We start from the raw sequence: 20,886 nt of genomic DNA on the forward strand, positions 1-20,886 counted from the left end.
CAAATTGCTCCAGGGATGACAGCGTCCCTACCAGACTCATCCACAGCCTGACTGAGCAGCGTTCTTTCTTCAGCATCTTCTGGATGGAGAGCAGGGCTTGATCTATTCTGGGGGCCGACGGAAAAGCCCGAAAAACTTGACTGTGAATCTCCATCCCTAAATACAGAATAGTTTGGGATGGGACCAGCTGTGACTTTTCCAAATTGACTAGGAGTCCCAATTCCTTGGCCAGATCTAGAGTCCAATTGAGATCCTTCAGACAGCGATGACTGGAAGAGGCTCTGAGAAGCCAGTCGTCCAAGTACAGGGAGGCTCTGATCTCCGATAGCTCGAAACTGGTACCCCACATTCCTGTAAACAAACCTCAGAAACGGCTGGGAATCCGGGTGTATAGGAATGTGGAAGTATGCCTCCTGAAGGTCGAGAGAGACCATCCAGTCGCCTTCCATAAATGCTGTCAAGACAGCCTGGTAGACTTCATCGTGAAGTTTGTCTTGACAATGAACACATTGAGCGCACTTGCCTCTTACGTACTCCTGCAGTGAACATGGCTGCCAAATCATGGAGCCATCCCTGAGGGACTTGTCCCTGCAGAGAACGTGGCTGTCAGATCATTGGAGCCATCCCTGAAAGCCTTGTTTATGCATGACATAATTGTACAGCAAAACTTCAAAGGCTCGAAAACAGCTGTGAAGTTGACCTGTAAAATCTTGGAGCGTCTCCTGGCCAGGCGCCAGGGAGAGTCTACGAGATTTGAGAAGTCTATCTGGGCAGAGGCATGAACTCCCAAGCCGAGAACTTCTCTCGTGTCATATCAGACTCTCGCTCTATAAGCCAGTTTAAAAGAAGGGAAAGCAAAGGCTGTATCCCCCAAACTCCTCCTGGTGATAAACCAGTCGCCTAGCAAACGTAAAGCTCTCTAGGAGAGCGAGAGAGCACTAGCTTATAAAACAACGGCTTCGAAGTAGCTAGGCCTAGTGTAAGCTCTGACGTTTAGGCGAACGAGGAGCAGCAGTTACAAAAAGATCCGGACAAAGATCCTTAAAAAATCAGCATGATTTATTTAAAGTCCATAGAGGGCTAAGCAGCTTTAGGCTCCTCTCCGTCTGACAGAGTCCTCAAGGGAATATCAGTAGGAGGGGGAACAGCAACTTCCTCATCTAAAGGAACCTTGTCCGATAATAGCTGAGTCTCAAGCAAGGGAGAGACCTACCGTGGTGGCAATGCTTTACAAGCAGAGTCCACACGCACTGGTGCATTAGTAGCGGACCAGGACGCAACGTCATGTAACTGCTTGACAGTCTGTGAACTGTCAACAACAACAGGTGCGAGAGACCAGGACGCAACGTCATGTAACTGCTTGACAGTCTGTGAACTGTCAACAACAACAGGTGCGTGAGGACGCACAGCGTCCACTCGAGACTGCTTTGACCGCCTAGACTGAGCAGTCAAAACAACTCTAGAATGCGGAGGTTGACGCACAGCGTCAAAACAAGTCAACTCCGATTGTTAGCGAACGTCCTGAACGTCAACAGGAGCATCAGCAAGTGGCCTAACGTCCAAATGTGGCTGAAAATCCACACGAGACTGCATCGAGTGTGGTTCTAAACAACCTGACTGACGTGACTTAGCTACGCCAACGTCAACAGGACGCACAAAGGAACGTTAGGTTGGCTGAAAGCCAGGATCTCGATGAGATAAACGGCTAGGCTCAACGGACTAATCGGCAGAATAGTCTTCCATAAGGGAGGCAAGCTTATTCTGCATGTCTTGACGTACAACCCATTTAGGATCAACGGAAATGGTTGCGGTAAGAGACGAGGGTAACGTCTGTGACCGCAACACTTTGCCAACAAAAAGACTCTCGGAGTCTGTGTTACGCTTTTGTTAGGCGGCGAGCAGTTATCCGATGACTGCATAGGGTCAGAGCTGTCCTAATGGCTGCAACCAGGACGCTGGACCTGTCCTGAAAGGACTGACTTTCGCTTAAGGGCCTCGAAACCTTGTGACAGGTTTCTTATCCGAAAAGCCTTCGGATGACGAGGAGAAAATTGTCTCTCTCGCCTTATGGTAGGGGAGATCTTGGTAAGATACACCCGATACCATAGAGGGAAACGTCTGTTCGCTGATCAAGGCCTCTCGAACCCATAAGTCGTACGACATTACTTCTCCCCTGGGCTTGGGAGCTTGCAAGAGGTCCCGGACTAGGTGAACGACAGGCACGAACAGACGAACCCTCGGACGCAACACTGTAACACTTTGCGCAATATCACTTTATCACTACGATTTTCTGTTTTGCACTTATTTCACTGAAATCGAAACTTTCACTGATTTCTACCTGAAGCACGCAATTCTACCCTCATCAAAAGGTAGTAAATACAAAATCAGTCGTATAATGCAAGCACATTAATACCAGCAAAAAAATGTTATTTTCATTAGTAAAATAAATTTTTGAATATACTTACCCGATGATCATGTAGCTGTCAACTCTGTTGCCCGACAGAAATCTACGGTCGGGATACGCCAGCGATCGCTATACAGGTGGGGGTGTACACAACAGCGCCATCTGTGGTCAGGTACTCAAGTACTTCTTGTCAACACCACCTCAATTTTTTCCTCGGTCCACTGGTTCTCTATGGGGAGGAAGGGTGGGTCAATTAAATCATGATCATCGGGTAAGTATATTCAAAAATTTATTTTACTAATGAAAATAACATTTTTCAATATTAATCTTACCCGATGATCATGTAGCTGATTCACACCCAGGGTGGTGGGTGGAGACCAGCATACATGTTAACAAAGAAGCTAAGTATCCCGTATTTTATTTTATTAGTTATTCAAAAATAACATAAAATAAATAAGTACCTGGTAAGGAAGACGACTTGAACCATTACTCTGCCTTTATTAAGTACGTCTTCCTTACTGAGCGTAGCGGTCCTCTTAGGATGCTGAACGACTCTTAGGTGCTGAAGTATAAAGGGCTGCAACCCATACTAAAGGACCTCATCACAACCTTTAACCTCGGCGCTTCTCAAGAAAGAATTGACCACCCGCCAAATCAACAAGGATGTGGAAGGCTTCTTAGCCGACCGTACAACCCATAAAAAGTATTCAAGAGAAAGGTTAAAAAGGTTATGGGATTATGGGAATGTAGTGGCTGAGCCCCCGCCTACTACTGCATTCGTTGCTACGAATGGTCCCAGGGTGTAGCAGTTCTCGTAAAGAGACTGGACATCTTTGAGATAGAATGATGCGAACACTGACTTGCTTCTCCAATAGGTTGCATCCATAACACTCTGCAGAGAACGGTTCTGTTTGAAGGCCACTGAAGTAGCCACAGCTCTCACTTCATGTGTCCTTACCTTCAGCAAAGCAAGGTCTTCTTCCTTCAGATGAGAATGTGCTTCCCTAATCAGAAGCCTGAATTAGTAAGAAACTGAGTTCTTAGACCTTGGAAGAGAAGGCTTCTTGATAGCACACCATAAGGCTTCTGATTGTCCTCGTAAAGGTTATGACCTTTTTAGAAAGTACCTAAGAGCTCTAACTGGGCAAAGTACTCTCTCCAGTTCGTTCCCCACCAAGTTGGACAGGCTTGGGATCTCGAACGACTTAGGCCAAGGACGTGAAGGAAGCTCGTTTTAGCAAAAAACCGAGCTGCAAGGAACATGTAGCCGTTTCAGATGTGAAAACTATGTTCCTGCTGAAGGCGTGGATCTCACTTACTCTTTTAGCTGTTGTCAAGCACACGAGGAAAAGTTTATAATGTGAGGTCCTTAAAAGAGGCTGATTGGAGAGGTTCAAATCTTGATGACATAAGGAACCTTAGGACCACGTCTAGATTCCAGCCTGGAGTGGACAACCGACGTTCCTTTGAGGTCTCAAAAGACCTAAGGAGGTCCTGTAGATCTTTGTTGGTGGAAAGATCCAAGCCTCTGTGGCGGAAAACCGCTGCCAACATACTTCTGTAACCCTTGATCGTAGGAGCTGAAAGGGATCTTACGTTCCTTAGATGTAACAGGAAGTCAGCAATCTGGGTTACAGTGGTACTGGTTGAGGAAACTGCATTGGCCTTGTACCAGCTTCGGAAGACTTCCCCTTTAGACTGATAGACTCTGAGAGTGGATGTCCTCCTTGCTCTGGCTGCCTCCTTCGAAAAGCCCCTAGCTCTTGAGAGTCTTTCGAAAGTCTGAAGGCAGTCAGACGAAGAGCGTGGAGGTTTGGGTGTACCTTCTTTACGTGAGGTTGACGTAGAAGGTCCACTCCTAGAGGAAGAGTCCTGGGAATGTCGACCAGCCATTGCAGTACCTCTATGAACCATTCTCTCGCGGGCCAGAGCGGAGCCAAACAACGTCAGCCGTGTCCCTTTGCGAGAGGCGAACTTCTGAAGTACCCTGTTGACAATCTTGAACGGCGGGAATGCATACAGGTCGAGATGGGACCAATCCAGCAGAAAAGCATCCACGTGAACTGCTGCTGGGTTTGGAATCGGAGAACAATACAACGGGAGCCTCTAGGTTATCGAGGTAGCGAACAGATCTATGGTTGGCTGACCCCACAGGGCCCAAAGTCTGCTGCAAACATTCTTGTGAAGGGTCCACTCTGTGGGGATGACCTGACCCTTCCGGCTGAGGCGATCTGCCATGACATTCATATCGCCCTGAATGAACCTCGTTACCAGCGTGAGCTTTCGATCTTTTGACCAGATGAGGAGGTCCCTTGCAATCTAGAACAACTGCCACGAATGAGTCCCTCCTTGCTTGGAGATGTAAGCCAAGGCTGTGGTGTTGTCAGAGTCCACCTCCACCACCTTGTTAAGCTGGAGGGACTTGAAGTTTATCAAGGCCAGATGAACCGCCAACAGCTCCTTGCAATTGATGTGAAGTGTCCTTTGCTCCTGATTCCATGTTCCCGAGCATTCCTGTCCGTCCAAAGTCGCACCCCAGCCCGTGTCTGATGCGTCCGAGAAGAGACGGCGGTCGGGTTTCTGAACAGCTAAAGGTAGACTTCCTTGAGAAGAAAGCTGTTCTTTCACCACGTGAGAGTAGACCTCCTCTCTTCGGAAACAGGAACTGAGACCGTCTCTAGCGTCATGTCCTTTATCCAGTGAGCAGCTAGATGATACTGAAGGGGTCGGAGGTGGAGTCTCCCTAACTCGATGAACAGGGCCAGCGATGAAAGTGTCCCTGTTAGACTCATCCACTACCTGACTGAGCATCGGTTCCTTCTCAGCATGCTCTGGATGCATTCTAGGGCTTGGTAGATCCTTGGGGCCGACGGAAAAGCTCGACTCTGAAGCTCCATACCCAGGTAGACAATGGTCTGGGATGGGACGAGCTGGGACTCCTCAAAATTGACCAGGAGGCCCAGTTCCTTGGTCAGATCCATAGTCCATCTGAGAATCTCCAGACAGCGACGACTTGTGGGAGCTCTTAAAAGCCAGTCGTCTGACGGAGCCGGACACAAGATCATGGTACTGCTGCACAGTCTGTGAACTGTCAACCATGGGGAAGCGAGGAAGTACAGCGACAACCCGAAACTGTCTAGACTGTCTGGGTCGTACAGACAACTCCTTATCGGGTTGCTGAGGTTGCCGCACTGCGTCACAACAAGTCACTTCTGCTGGTTGTTGAACGTCTTCCCAGTGACACACTGACTCCGTAAACAAAAAATCCTCTAACAAGGACTAAGCTTGGACTGCATGTCTTGCAACAAAGCTCAAGGTCTATGGGAGCAGGTGTGGCAACAGACGGGGTTAGCGACTGAAGCGGAACCATTACCCTCCCTGGAAGCATGTTATGCTTAAATAAAAGTCCATAGGAGGCTAAGCAGCTTAAGGCTCCTCTCCAAATGACAGAGTCCTCAAGGGAATATCAGAAGGAGGGAGAATAGCACTTTCTCATCTACAGGAACCATATCCGAGAAAAGCTAAGTTCTCTCAGTGAGGGTTTCACTGGTGCAAAAGCAGCAGACCAGAAGGCAACGTTATCAAACTGCTTGACAGTCTTGTGAGTTGGCAACAACCAAAGATGTGTGACTGAGGAGCATGCGGTAAGGTATGCAGAGCATGCTGTATGTAGAGCATGCTGTAAGGTATGCAGAGCATGTTGCATGGCATGCGGCTTATGCTGCATGGGATGAGGCTCATGCTGCAGGGATGAGGCTCATGCTGCATGGTATGAGGCTCATGCTGCATGGGATGAGGCTCATGCTGCAAGGGATGAGGCTCATGCCGCATGGGTTGAGGAGGATGCCGCATAGTATGAGGCTCCTGCCTCATGGGTTGAGGAGGTTGCCGCATAGCATGAGGCTCCTGCCTCATGGTTTGAGGAGGATGCCGCATAGCATGAGGCTCCTCATAGCATGAGGCTCCTGCCTCATGGGTTGAGGAGGATGCCGCATAGCATGAGGCTCCTGCCTCATGGGTTGAGGAGGATGCCGCAAAGCATGAGGCTCCTGCCTCATGGGTAGAGGAGGTTGCCGCATAGCATGAGGCTCCTGCCTCATGGGTTGAGGAGGATGCCGCATAGCATGAGGCTCCTCATAGCATGAGGCTCCTGCCTCTTGGGTTGAGGAGGATGCCGCATAGCATGAGGCTCCCCATAGCATGAGGCTCCTGCCTAATGGGTTGAGGAGGATGCCGCATAGCATGAGGCTCCTGCCTCATGGTTTGAGGAGGATGCCGCATAGCATGAGGCTCCTGCCTCATGGGTAGAGGAGGTTGCCGCATAGCATGAGGCTCCTGCCTCATGGGTTGAGGAGGAAGCCGCAAAGCATGAGGCTCCTCATAGCATGAGGCTCCTGTCTCATGGGTAGAGGAGGTTGCCGCATAGCATGAGGCTCCTGCCTCATGGGTTGAGGAGGTTGCCTCATAGTGCTGGAACCCGGCAACTCCCGATGCGGCAACTCACGCATGAAAGCAGGAGGCGCAGCAAGAACATGCGTCTGGCAGGGTGGACTGCGCATCGGAGGTGGAGCTCTCACAGGTGGAGGGTGGGAGCAGGCAGCCGCAGTATCTGCTGAGCGCACAACCTCGGCGGGTTGTAGGTTAACAGGCTACATTGTCAACCTTCCAGCATGATACTCCTGTATGAAGGAGCAAGCTGAGACTGTATAGTCTGCAGCATGGACCACTAGGGTCTATGAAAGACAACAACAAACGGAGCTACTGTCCGTTGAGACTGAGGGTCTAAAACAGCTGGTGCGGCAACAGACGGAGTTACTGCCTGTTGCGGTACCACCTTGCCTCTCTGGGAGGTGTGCAGTTGTCGTACTGCAGCAAGTCCGAACTGACCCAGTGCTAATGGCTACACCTAGGAGTTGGACTTGCGCGGAAGGGACCGACTTGCACTTAAAAGCTGCAAGATTTGGTCCATGGTTTCTGCGAGAAACCTCTTCCGCAGACGAGGAATAAATGGGCTCTCTCGTCTTTGTGTGGGTGGGGTGATCACGTCGGCTACGTGAGTGGGTACACCCGAAACCACGGAGGGAAACGTCTGTTCGTCGATCAAGGCCTGATGAACCCATAAGTCCTTCGACGTTACTTCTCCCCTGGGCTTGGGAGCTTGTAAGAGGTCCCAGACTAGGCGAACAACTGGCACGAACAGACGAACCCTCGAACGCAACACTGTAACACTTTGCGCTTATCACTTTATCACTTTTGAATTTCTGTTTGCACTTATTTCACTGAACTCGAAACTTTAAGTGGTTTGTACCTGAAACACGCAATTCTATCCTTCATTAAAAGTTAGTAATTGCGAAAACAGTATTACAATGTAACAGAAAAACATAATGAAAGATAAAAAATTCAGTGGCTGGAAAAGAGACTAAACACTAGATCAAATAAACTACGTTTAAAATCTCTCACCGCATAAAGCCTGGGAACAAGAATAAAACTCTAGAAACGTTTACCTTCTTCCCCTAAAGAGACTAGGGAGAAGAGCAAAAACGATAACAACGTTACCCGCTTGAACGAAACGTTTATCCTCCTCTCTCTCCCTCCGTCTCTATCTCTCTCTCTCTCTCTCTTGACTTAGAACCTGAGAGATGAGCCCAATTATATATATCGTTAAAACATATTATTGTTAAAGGAAAAAAACTGAAAGATTTCCCAAATAAAAAGTTCCTTTATTAGAATTAAAACCATTTAAGCTAAGAAAGAATGAACAAAACGCTAGAATCGGTTTACTCTTACTGCAACGTGAAACCGTGAATACTCTCTCTCTATCTAACGATAGAGCGCAAGTTGAACGTTCTGAACGTCAACAACTGCGGAGACAAAACAAAACGTTAGTTCAACTTTGAAAACAGTACGAGACTATCAAAGAAATTCTTTCAAAAACATAAAATAGCATAAAATCTTAACAGGTAAAAACGATATGACGGGCTCAATGTTAATTAACTTCGGTTCCAAGAAAAGACCGCCTACTATTAGGAAAGGTCGCATATAAACAAACATAAAAATTAATTTTAATAAGTTTATAATAAAAGGAAGTTAATCGAAGAGGCCTGTAAAAGGCGGAGAGATATAAAATAAATCTATAACTTTGTTAAGCAAAATAAAGAAAGAGAGTCTATACTCTCTTCGACACCAACACTTCCGTCTAAGGGAAGGGTCGGCCATTTAAAAGTGAAAGAGAGTTCATACTCTCTTCGTCACCAAAACTAAATCAAATTAATTCCAAAAACTTGCTAAGCTAATGATAAAGCTTCCTGAATAGCGAAGGCTAAACTCTAGAGCAAATACATCACCAAATCGTGAACAATAACTCCAGAATCAACAGCGTATCCAAGTAGGTCTAGCCGGTGGCACGACAGAGGAAAAATTGAGGTGGTGTTGACAAGAAGTACTGGAGTACCTGACCACAGATGGCGCTGTTGTGTACACCCCCACCTGTATAGCGATCGCTGGCGTATCCCGACCGTAGATTTCTGTCGGGCAACAGAGTTGACAGCTACATGATCATCGGGTAAGATTAATATTGAAAAACAGTAAACATCTTTTAAGATAAAAAAATTCAGTGGTTGGGGAAGAGAATAAACACTAGTTCATTCAAAACTACGTTTTCAATCTCTCACCGTACATTGCCTGGGGACGAGAATAAAACTAAAAACGTTTTATCCTTTCTCCCCGTACAGAGACTAGGGACGAGAGTAACTCGAGAACAACGTTACCCGCTTGAACGGAACGTTTTCTCTCCTCTCTCTCCCTCCGTCTCTATCTCTCTCTCTCTCTTGATTTCGCACCTAAGAGAAGAGCCCAATTACGTTTCGTCAAAAAAACATGTTATTTGACCAAAGGAAAAAACTGAAAGGTTTTTCAATTAAAAAGTTCCTTTAAAATAGAATTTAAAACATTTAAGCTTTGAAAGAAGAATGAACAAAACGTCAGAATCGATTTACTCTTTCTGCAAAGTGAAACCGTGATACTCTCTCTCTCTATCGTAACGATAGAGCGCAAACTGCGTAGCATAAATAAACTAAACGTTAGTTCATCTTTGAAAACAGTACGAAGACTATTCAAAGAAAATCTTTCATAAAATATTTATTAAAAATATTCATTTAAAAAGTTTTAAATCATTAGCTTTAAAAGCTATTTACGATTGAAAGGGCTCAACGTTGTTTAACTTCGGTTTCCAAGTTAGGACCGCCTACTCTCAGGAAAGGTCGCATATAAACAAAACATTAAAATTTATTTTTTATGTTTATTATAAATGGAAAGTTAATCGAAGAGGCCTAAAAAAGGCGGTGAGATATAAAATATATGGAGGAAAATCTATAATTAATTTATAACGTGATAAGATAATTACTAAAAGCCTAAACACACTTCCGTCTAAGGGAAGGGTCGACCATTTAAAAGTCAAAGAAAGTCCATACTCTCTTTGTCACCAAAAATTAAATCTATCCAAAACGAGTTCAAGATTTAAGATGAAGATAAAACACCTGTACTGCGAAAGCTCAAACCAAAATGAAGTACTTCACCAAATATGTTGAGAAAACTCCAGGTTCTACAGCGAGTAAAAGTACGTCTTGTCGACACGTCGACAGAGAAGAAATTGAGTCTTTGTTTACATCGAGAGAGTGGTATCTGGCCGACAGTTGGCGCTGGTGGGCACACCCGCAACCTGTATAGCGATTGCTGGCGAGTTTTTACTGTTTTTTGTCTGTCGAGCAACAGAGTTGCAGCTATTATATATTCACCGGCTAAGTTAAATATTTAAAAATTCTGTTGTCCATAAGGAACAAGAATGATGTGGATAGCAGCAGGTTTGCACAGACACCTGACACATACAATAAACTCTTATATAAAAAAAACCAACTACATATCCTTGTCTTCATCCTCTACTCTATCCCTAGAACACGAGGATGAGTCTCCACACATGTGTTTCTTCTAAAAGAGAGAGCAAAAAATTACAAGAGCCAAAATTAGAGTGACAGCAAGTGTTCGTCTGTATTGCTTGCAGCTAAAATGAATAGCGAATGCACGGCTGACGGTCAGGAGTTGCAGGGCATACTCACATTCTTCAAGTAATTATTAGGACCTCATTGAAAGTTTAAAGGCCAATCCCGCTAAGATCAAACCTTACTCCAATAAAAGGACAACAGTTTGTATTCATATAGAAACAAAAATGCTTAAGGTTTAACAAAGGTGAAAAGTACTTACCAACATAATATGGGGTGTAGCATGGAGTTTGTAACGATTCTTTAGAGAAGGAATCTTTTGCAAATCCAAAATCTGTGAGTTTGAGAGAAGCATTTTCCCCTGAAAAAATACAGAAATAATTAAGAAAACACCATACAGTGTACAAGTTTATTTTTCTAGTGATAGAAATCAAAGTAACTTATCAACTTCTGATAACACAGGAAACAAGTCACCATAATAAAACCAACTCCAAAGAATAAAACTAATTTGATCAGTTTAGTTCATTCAGAATGTATTAGATTTTTGTACCTCCTGTAATTTGCTATTCAGAAAATTTAAGAAAAAAATAAAGTATGACTTTACAGTTTAGCCTTACTAATTAGAATATAGCTGTGACAATCCAAGGTATTGCACCCCTTACTGAATACATGATGCAGAAACAGTAAAAAAGAATAACAAGGATATGGCATTGATAACAAAATTATAGTTTCCCAACCACTTTCTAAAATCAATGCTATGCATTTAAATTATATGCAATAATCATACATAATGTAAGTACAGTAATCCCAGCGATCTCCAGGGCATCAGCCACCCGTTGAGAAACTACCGCTAGAGAGTTATGGGGTCTTTGGACTGGCCAGACAGTAATACATTGGATCCTTCTCTCTGGTTACGGTTCATTTTCCCTTTGCCTACACACACACCGAATAGTCTGGCCTATTTTTTACATACTTTCCTCTGTCCTCATACACCTGATAACACTGAGATTACCAATCAATTCATCTTCTCTCAAGGAGTTAATTGCTGTAATGTAATTATTCAGTGGCCACTTTCCTCTTAGTACTCTTCTTAAGATATTCTATTTTTCTTTGTTTCCTTTCCTCACTGCGCTATTTTCCCTGTTGGAGCCCCTGGGCTTATAGCATTCTGCTTTTCCAACTGGGGTTGTCGCTTAGTAAGTAATAATAATAATAATCTCATGAAATCAATTATAAAAATCTAAGGGAAAATTTAGCAAGGAAAACAAGAAAATTGTGGACTTGGAATATTTAACCCGCACATCATCTACATTTTCTACAAAAAGAATAAAACAGGATGCAAACATTTAATGTAATATACAGCAACCATATTCCAGCTTCCTCTGAAGTCATCACCTATTCTAAAAGACAAAAAAGTTTTCATGCATGTCCCGTACAAACAAACATGAAATCCTTATGCATGCATATCAGCTGAAAAAAATAGAACTCAATGATGTTCAAACTTCTTCTTGAACTCAAGCACAAGTTAACCCTTTTACCCCCATGCTATTTGGAAATTTCCAACCCCCAGGGGGTTATTTTTTTCCCAGCACATTTTGCAGTATATTTCATTTAAATTGCTCTAACAGCCTTAATTTTTGTCATAGAGAGGTCAGGTTGGTCTCATTCTCTTGGAAAATGCCTGAACTTTCTCAAAAAATAATCCAAAAATATAAAAAAAAAAATTTTTATAGCATTTTTTTGCAAGGACGTACCGGTACGTCCATGGGGGTAAAGGGATGGCTTTTGTGAAACGTACCAGTACGTCCTTTGGGGGTAAAAGGCTTAACTTTTATGTATCCATTAAAAATAACTCCATGGGATATGTTTACTTTAAAGTGTTTCAGTCAAGAGGCCGTTCTAATTAGCACACTTTACTGTATCTCGAATCTAACTTGTGAGGCCAAATCTAATTTATTGACATCATAATAATTTCCAAAATGTTGTACACATTAACGACAGTCCCCTTTACTTTCAAAAGCAGTTACTAAAACTTACACAATTCACAAACTCAATTAACCAATCTCTTAATACTGTTTCGGTCAAGATGCAGCTGTGTATGCAATTTCATAAAAGCATCCTTTATAGCCTTCCAGAAGCTAAGATTAATACAAAATAAAGTCAAGGCCATCTGATTTAGGCTTGGTTGAAATGGTCTCAGTTGAGATACTACCAGTGGAGAGTTATGAGGCCTTTGGACTGGCCAGACTGTACTACATTGGATCCTTCTCTCTGGTTACGATTCATTTTCCCTTTGCCTACACACACACACTGAATAGTCTGGCCTATTTATTACATATTCTCCACTGTCCTCATACACCTGACAACATTCAGATTAGCAAACAATTCTTCTAAACGAGGGGTTAACTACTACACTGTAATTATTCAGTGGCCACTTTCCTCTTGGTAAGGGTAGAAGAGACTCTTTAGCTATGGCAAGCAGCTCTTCTAGGAGAAGAACACACTAAAATCAAACCATTGTTCTCAAGTCTTGGGTAGTGCCATAGCCTCTGTACCATGGTCTTTCACTCTCTTGGGTTAGATTTCTCTTGCTTGAGGGTACACCCGGGCACACTATTCTATCTTATTTCTCTTCCTCTTGTTTTGTTTAAGTTTTTATAGTTTATATAGGAGATATTTAATTTAATGTTACTCTTGAAATATTCTATTTTTCCTCAAGTTTCCTTTCCTCACTAGGCTATTTTCCCTGTTGAAGCCCCTGGGCTTATAGCATCCTGCTTTTCTAAATAGGGTTGTAGCCTAGCAAGTAATAACAATAATAATAATGAGATGTATTTACTGTATATGTGAAGGTTATGACGCTATCTTTTCACAGTTTCTGTGAACATTAAAAAGGAAAATGGTCAAGAAACAGACATGGAAAGTATTTTTATGGTTCTCTCAAACTTGAGGGCATTCCCAACATATCTGCAGATCTGTCGTTTTAAAGAAAGAGACCACCAATCTGAATAAAGGTCTCATCTACTTTTAAAGTAGCATCATCAGTTGCTCAACAAGAGGGATAGAGTTTTTGCATATTCAAGAACAATACCAATTCCTAGACCTCCCAAGCAACTTGGTAAGGGGTTGCTTATCAACGTTTCTAAACTTTTGTACATGGTGAGATTTTCTTCTCATTATGTGCTCCAGTCATAGACTTCAATTTCAGGGCCTTAAAAAGGTTTTTAGGAAGATATCCCTGTGAAGGTAAATACTATATAAGTACCATTAAACTCCTTACTATCGACTACTCGAAACAGTTGAAGAAAGTATTTTATATTACAAGACGATGAACATAATTCATCCTATTCATACATACATATACCAAGGCACTTCCCTCAATTTTGGGGAGTAGCCAACATCAAACAAATGAAACAAAAAGGGGACCTCTCCTTTCCTGTTCATATTTTAAGTAAAATTTTTATAGTAACATTCTGTAACTCACCCATTTTTGTATAAAGAAGATTTTCAGGCTTAAGATCTCTATGAGCTATATTGAGTAGGTGAAGGTGTTGTACTGCGACACAGATTTCCCTCATTATGGCAGCAGCCTCTCGTTCTGTAAAAGCACCGTCAGCTCGATCTTGGATTCGCTGGAACAGCTCTCCACCTTCCATGCTGTTGACAAATAAAAACATAAGCCCATGAATAATAATTCAGTTTGTCATGTCAAATATGTTTGCCAGGCTTAATTTTTTTCAACAAAAGCAGATAGGACATATAACCTAATTGGAATAAGGGGGGAAGAGAAGAGCAGCAAGAATTCTAAAAATAAGAATTTTTCTGGTCACTGAAAACAGAAGAATGAATAGTTTCAAAAGTACAGGTAGTTGACAGAAAGACTAAATATTACTGCTCTTCGCACTCCCCAAGAGAGATTAGTTCACCAAACTTTTAAATGGGCTTCACAAGGCACTAGAAGAGTTGGAAGACCCAGGCCTACATAGCTCAGGACTATGAAGTGTAAAGGATATGATGAATGGAGAAGTATTGATTTAATAGCTCAAGATAGAGATGACTGGTAAAATCAAAGTGAGGCCCTTTGCGCCAATAGGCGTAGGAGATGATGATGATTACAATTAAAAGGTAATACAAGACAAATCAATTCATATATTTCTAACATAGTGTACAGGTACAACTTTATGTACAGTGAGCCCTCGCTACTTCGCGGTTCGACCATCGCGGATTCACGACTTCGCAGACTTTTTTCATTAAGCATGTATAAATTATAAAAGAAATATATCGCATCTTTTCCATGAATCTTTAGTTTAGGGTACTGTAGTACATGCATTAAGTGTTCTGTACATTAAAGGGTAGTTTGTTAACAGTACTACATAAAGGGAAGGTTTTAAAAGTCTGAACATACATGTTAAATAAATACGTAAATATGGTGCCCCTACTTCGCGGATTTTCAGCTATCGCGGCCGGGTTTGGAACCTATCTACCGCGATAAACGAGGGTTCACTGTATATTCTAATTACAGCACTCTATTATTGTAGAATTTCAGGATAAATAGAAAATGCCTTCATGATACAAAGATAAATTTTGGTCTCTTTGTTCCGGCAGTTCAACATAAAGGCCCAATTCGAAATCTAAAGGTCACCGGTTAATATATCACCTCATACAAGTTCACTAGCGTCGGTGATACCAAGGTAGCACGAGATGATGAAAATTACCTTGAATCTAATCATGTTCTTTTAAAAAAGATTTTCCATTCCCATTCACAACAGATCTCACTAATGAGCTCGTATCATCTTACCCTTTAATGTCATCATTAGCATTATCATTATCATCTTCATTATGTTTAATTATTGTTTTACCTATTTATATGGACATTGCATCAATGACTGTCTTTCATTTCACCTGAAATGAAAATCTTTTGGTGTCCTCATTCTGTCTAATAACAGTATTCATACGTAAAATAAACAACATGCCTATATATAATATATCCTTCGGTATATGTTATTCCGATTCAAGAATCAGGATCAATAAGCCATTATGCTCAAACTTTCATGATTGAAAACTGAGAAAAACTGCCAAGTTAATTGGAGCCTAACAGCTGCCTCGTTTTAAAAATAGGTTAACCTAGACGATATAAACGACTCAGCCTTATTCACATGCCATTCATGGATCAAAGCACTTCTTAATTCATACTGTACAATCTCCCCTATATAATAAAAAGCAAGTGTCTGGCTAATTTTATATAAATACAGTATACAGGTACAGGTAATCATAGTTTACTATCACGCACAGCTCTCCCCATCCCTCAGGTAGGGGGAGAGGGAGTAGTCATACCCTGGTGAGAGGGGTTGTATGTGTGTATATCTATCTGAATATTTAGCCGTCATTTTTGACAGGGTCGCGTACACTAGTATAGGTATATAGTATATTTGTAATTTAAAAACTAAATACACGCATCTCTGAATGTTCAAGAAAAATATTTTACTGTACTTGAAAATAAACAACAAATGAGATAATTGAGAAGACTTATCACATACTTCTGTAAATGAATTCAAATGTAAAATAAATAATAAATTGTTTGAAAAAAAAAAAAAACAGCAGCTAATTTTGAGTGCATTGAATTTGAGAAATTTCTGATAAAATGACAAAACAAAAATTTAAATGAAACAATTTTTTTATAAATTCAAATAATACAAAAATTTTAAGCACTGAAAATAAAGGTACTCCAGATTGAATAGAACAGCAGACTTTGAATTGGATACAACAAAATAAGGATATTTTTGTACCTTTAACTACAGCTTGAGTTAATTCAACTGAAGATTCAACGACTAAGACAGTTTTGCTTTTTGGTTACCTTTGTAAAACAGGTCCAAAACAGATTAGATTTTATTCATAATATGTAATACAGTTAAATCTAGTTTGAAACTAGACTGAATTTCAAGGATCTTCTTATACATTTCAGAGTACAAAGGCCTTTTAAATGTAACCTAAAATCAACTCAATCAATTTTCATACAACAGAAAAGTAATAGTCTGAGAGAGAGAGAGAGAGAGAGAGAGAGAGAGAGAGAGAGAGAGAGAGAGAGAGAGAGAGAGAGAGAGAGAGAGATATTTTTTTTATAAAAAGAAAAAATCTAAAGAACAAATTTTTATAACATGGACATCTGTGAAATCAATTCCATAATGCAACATAGTATTTTTCAGCAAAGGACAATTCAAAATATCATTGTCTATATAAGCATGTGACAAAAAGAGAGATTGTCCTATTTTACCTGTTTATACATACATTCACAAGGCTCAATACTACGCAGTACTCTAGAGGTTTTATTCCAGCTGTTACCAAGTTGTGGAATGATCTTCCTAATCGGGTGGTTGAATCAGTAGAACTTCAAAAGTTCAAAGTTGGAGCAAATGCTTTTTTGTTGACCAGGCAGACATGAGTCTTTTTATAGTTTATCTATGACATATTTGTTTTTGATGTTGTTAATAGTTTATATATGACATGTCTGTTTTGACGTTGTTACTTATTTTAGAATGATTTATTGTTAATTTGTTCTCTTCATTTATTCATTTCCTTATTTCCTTTCCTCACTGGGCTATTTTTCCCTGTTGGAGCCCCTGGGCTTGTAGCATCTTGCTTTTCCAACTAGGGTTGTGGCTTGGATAGTAATAATAATAATAATAATTACAAGTGTTAAGTAAAGATGCCTCACTGGTTTACATTTCCACAAAACTTTTCCAAACACTGCTGAAGAAAAAGTCATTCTCAGACAGCCACCTAAAGTGAAGACACACCTTCCCCTTTAATCGCATGTAATTAAGATTTCTCAATAAAAAATAAACCATTTTTAATACTCTTCCCATATGAAAGCTATAGTAATTAATCACATAAAGGGGTGCATTTAAAAAAATGCAAAGTACAAAGTTAATTAATTTCATAACCCTCCTACAGCAGTCATATCAGTTTGAAACACTTTAAGTCATGCACCCCAGTTACCTTTAACATATAAAGAGGAACTGTTTCTACAAACTTCAGAAATCCTGACATTGTCTTATTCTGACATGATCAAAAAAGGGATTTTGACGAAGGAAAAATCTATTTCTGGGCGAGAGACCCGTGTCGCCCAGTGAAATCTTTTCACTGGGCGACATTTTATTATTTTTTATTATTTACTTTGGAAAACATTTTTATCATGATACTGATAAATAAATCTTTATCATGATCTTGATATCATTCAAGCACCTGGGGCACCCGAGCCCCTATTTGCTTTCATTCAGGACTCCTGATGTATATATATACAACCATTTTTATCATCAGGATTCCTGATGTATATATTTGCTCACTTTTCCACTGGGAATACCTGTTTTGGATTGATCTAGAATCATTAAAATTCTTGACTTTTATGTCAGCAACTTTGACATTTGAAGCCAATGCCCAACATAATTGTTGTTTTTGTCAAAAGTTAATTACTGTACATAACTTTTCTTTATAAATGATATTGACCTAAAACGGTTTTGGGCCAAGGATAATGTAATATGAGATCTAAACAAATAGAAATAAAAGTAAGATGGTGTACAGTATATCTATTCTTAACTTAAAAATGGTTCCTGTTTTAATTTACCTTGAGCTCCATGGTTTAAATATTCATAACTGAAGCGTAATAAATAAGAAAAAACTTTTATAAATTCTTCATACAGGTAGTAAAAATTACGTCTATTATATCTATACTGTATCTTCATTTAATAACCATCAATAAAAAATGTAAAAACAAATCTTGAAATCAATATTGTGACTTCACAGACCCTCCCCTTTCCATAACTTCAGCTTTAATTGAACCTTGAACTTTGCAAAGAAAGGACCTCAAGTCAATTCATGCCTGGCATTGTTCAGATTCCAATTAACCATGTTTACGCTTTCATCCTACATTAATCATTTCCTAATGACTGGCAGTCCCAGTTTGCGGAGGCAAAGTTTTCTGAATGTCATAAACACTTAAAAAGGGCAGAATTGTACACCAAATGAACATCATAGTGTACATGTATGTTCGTTCTTTTGCATGATGAATATAGGATACAATTTCAATCTATCCAATTCCTTTCTATACAAAGCAGTTTACCTCATTTAATTGATTAGACATCCATAAAAACTAAAATCTTTTGCCGTGAAACTTTGCTAACTTTGGACATTGATGCAAGAAGTCATCTTTAATTAACCAATGATAAATCATCATGATCAGAAATGTAGGTCAAAGTGAGCACTGGTTATGAATAAGGTTTTAAATTCCACAGTAAAAAGAATCATTACTTTAATGTAGAGTTTACATTAAGATATAGATAAGTAAAAAAAAATATATTTATCTAGTTATCATCTTGAAACAATAATTAAACATCATTTCTAATATTAAAGGTCTAGGTTATCCGATACCATTTAATGGTTGTGGTAGCTTAATGGAAACGTCCCTGATTGGCGTTCTGTCAGACTGCGGTTCAAGATCCGCTCAAGCTCGATAGTTTCTTTCGTGTCTGCAAGCTAACCATCCTTGTGAGCAAAGGATGGAGGGTTAGGGGGAGCCTATAGGTCTACATGCTGAGTCACCATCAGCCATGGTCTGGTCCTCCCTGCTCCTAGCCTGGATGGAGAGGGGGCTTGGGCACTGATCATATGTATATATGGTCAGTATATAGGGCATTGTCCTGCTAAGGAAATGTCCCCGATCCTTGGCTCTGCCATTCATGAGTAGCCTTTAAACCTTCAATAAGTATTATATGTATAATAAACTTTTAAACTAATTTGCATTTTGCCAAGCTATAGAAATCTGAGTCCTTTGAATTAGTATTATTATTACTATTATCATTATTACTAGCTAAGCTGGAAAAGCAAGATGCTATGAGCCCAAGGGCTCCAACAGGGAAAAATAGCCCAGTGAGGAAAGGATATAAGGAAATAAATGATATTAGAAATAATGAACAATATAAAATATTCTAAAAAACAGTAACAAGATTAAAATAGATATTATGTATATAAACTATACAGTAAAAAGACTTACGTCAGCTTGTTCAACATGAAAACATTTGCTGCAACTTTCAACTTTTTAAGTTCTACCGATCCAACTAGCCCGATTAGGAAGATCATTCCACAAACTGGTTACAGCTGGAATAAACCTTATAGAATACTGTGAAGTATTGAGCCTTGAACAACTACTAATTCTTTAACAAAGTATAGCAGTTGGTTAATGACAAAATGGCGTGAGGAGGAAGCACTCCCAACATACCTATCACGGAATAACCACTATCTAATATAAAATGTGGTGACTTGCTCATTGGTGGAAGGAAGTCCCCTAAAGCAAAACTAGAAAGTTCCCTCCTTCCTTGGAAATGTCATTATTCTTTGTCCTATATGAGAGCAAGAAGTTGACTCCAACAAGCCCCCAAATGGCTAATCAAAAGGAAGCCAGTAGTAGGACACAGAAAACTTATCTCCCTAATAGGGAGATGACGTCAGCAGTGTTAAACAAGGCATATCAAAGAGAAATGTTTGGTAAGACATTGATGTATCTTTCCCCTTGCCATGAGGATGGAGAAGTTGCTTCCTGGTAGACATAGTCTGCTAAAAAGGTGCATCACCGCATAATTCACCAGAAGTTGCTTCTTGGCAGATGCAGTCTGTAAGAGATGGTGCCTCATCACGTGATTCACCAGCATCAATGGAGAAGTTGTTTCTTGGCCGGTGCATCATCGTGTAACTCATCAGCATCGGACGTTCTACTAGTGTGATAGTTGCAGAAGCTGCATCCCCTTGAGAAGAGAACAAGAAAAAGGTAGAATAGCCTATCACTCTATTATTATCAAAAAGATATCCAAGGGTGTGTGGGTAACACCCATAAGGTACAGAGAAGCAAAGGTGGCCCCAACACCTTCAGGATTAACCTTTAACCACAAAGCTACTGACAGACTTGATATGGCAAAAATATGCACCAACTAAAGTCACATCTACAAGCAAGCAACCTTACCAAGACAGAGAGAACAATGTCAGGACACTTCCTTCTTGTTCCTGCTGGGGCTAATGAGAAGGCTGCAGCGCTCGCAAATGAAGTGTCCAGTTTTCTCTAGTAGCACTTCAGATCCATGACATGACACCAGGCATCTTCACATCAAAATACATAAAGATAAGAATGGGAAGGTCCCAAACCAACTGGGGTTCGAGACCGATTAGTATCGATCCCCGAAGGAGGAGGGATCCACACAACTTCCTTACCAAAGCAAAATAGACATATTTGAGGAAAAGACCCTATGATACCCTACTCAGGTTAAGAGGAGCATGCACCTATGCCCTAACAATAAGAACCATTCCACCTCAGCACCTACACTCCATATTAGGAAAGACAACTCGAATCTTTCAAGCATGGACTGTCAACTCCATCAAGCAGCTGTGGCAGAGATTTGTGAGGAATTCAATGATCTACTGAAAAGTGCTCAGGCCAGAGAGAGA

The 20,886-nt window shown here is 40.9% G+C and overlaps 1 protein-coding gene across 2 annotated transcripts in view; it reads right to left on the minus strand.

Moving 5' to 3' along the window:
• The window catches only part of LOC137627889 (MAP kinase-activated protein kinase 2-like), a 123,319-nt gene that overhangs the window by 94,137 nt on the left and 8,296 nt on the right, over positions 1-20,886 (minus strand). For both annotated transcript variants that reach the window (XM_068359325.1, XM_068359326.1), the window contains exons 3-4: positions 13,883-14,055; positions 10,661-10,759 (exon numbers count right to left, since the gene is read on the minus strand). In XM_068359325.1, the coding sequence (XP_068215426.1) occupies positions 10,661-10,759; positions 13,883-14,055 (272 nt within the window). The remainder of the gene's footprint in view (positions 1-10,660; positions 10,760-13,882; positions 14,056-20,886) is intronic.

Source organism: Palaemon carinicauda, chromosome 35, assembly GCF_036898095.1.
Source record: "Palaemon carinicauda isolate YSFRI2023 chromosome 35, ASM3689809v2, whole genome shotgun sequence".
NCBI lineage: Eukaryota > Metazoa > Arthropoda > Malacostraca > Decapoda > Palaemonidae > Palaemon > Palaemon carinicauda.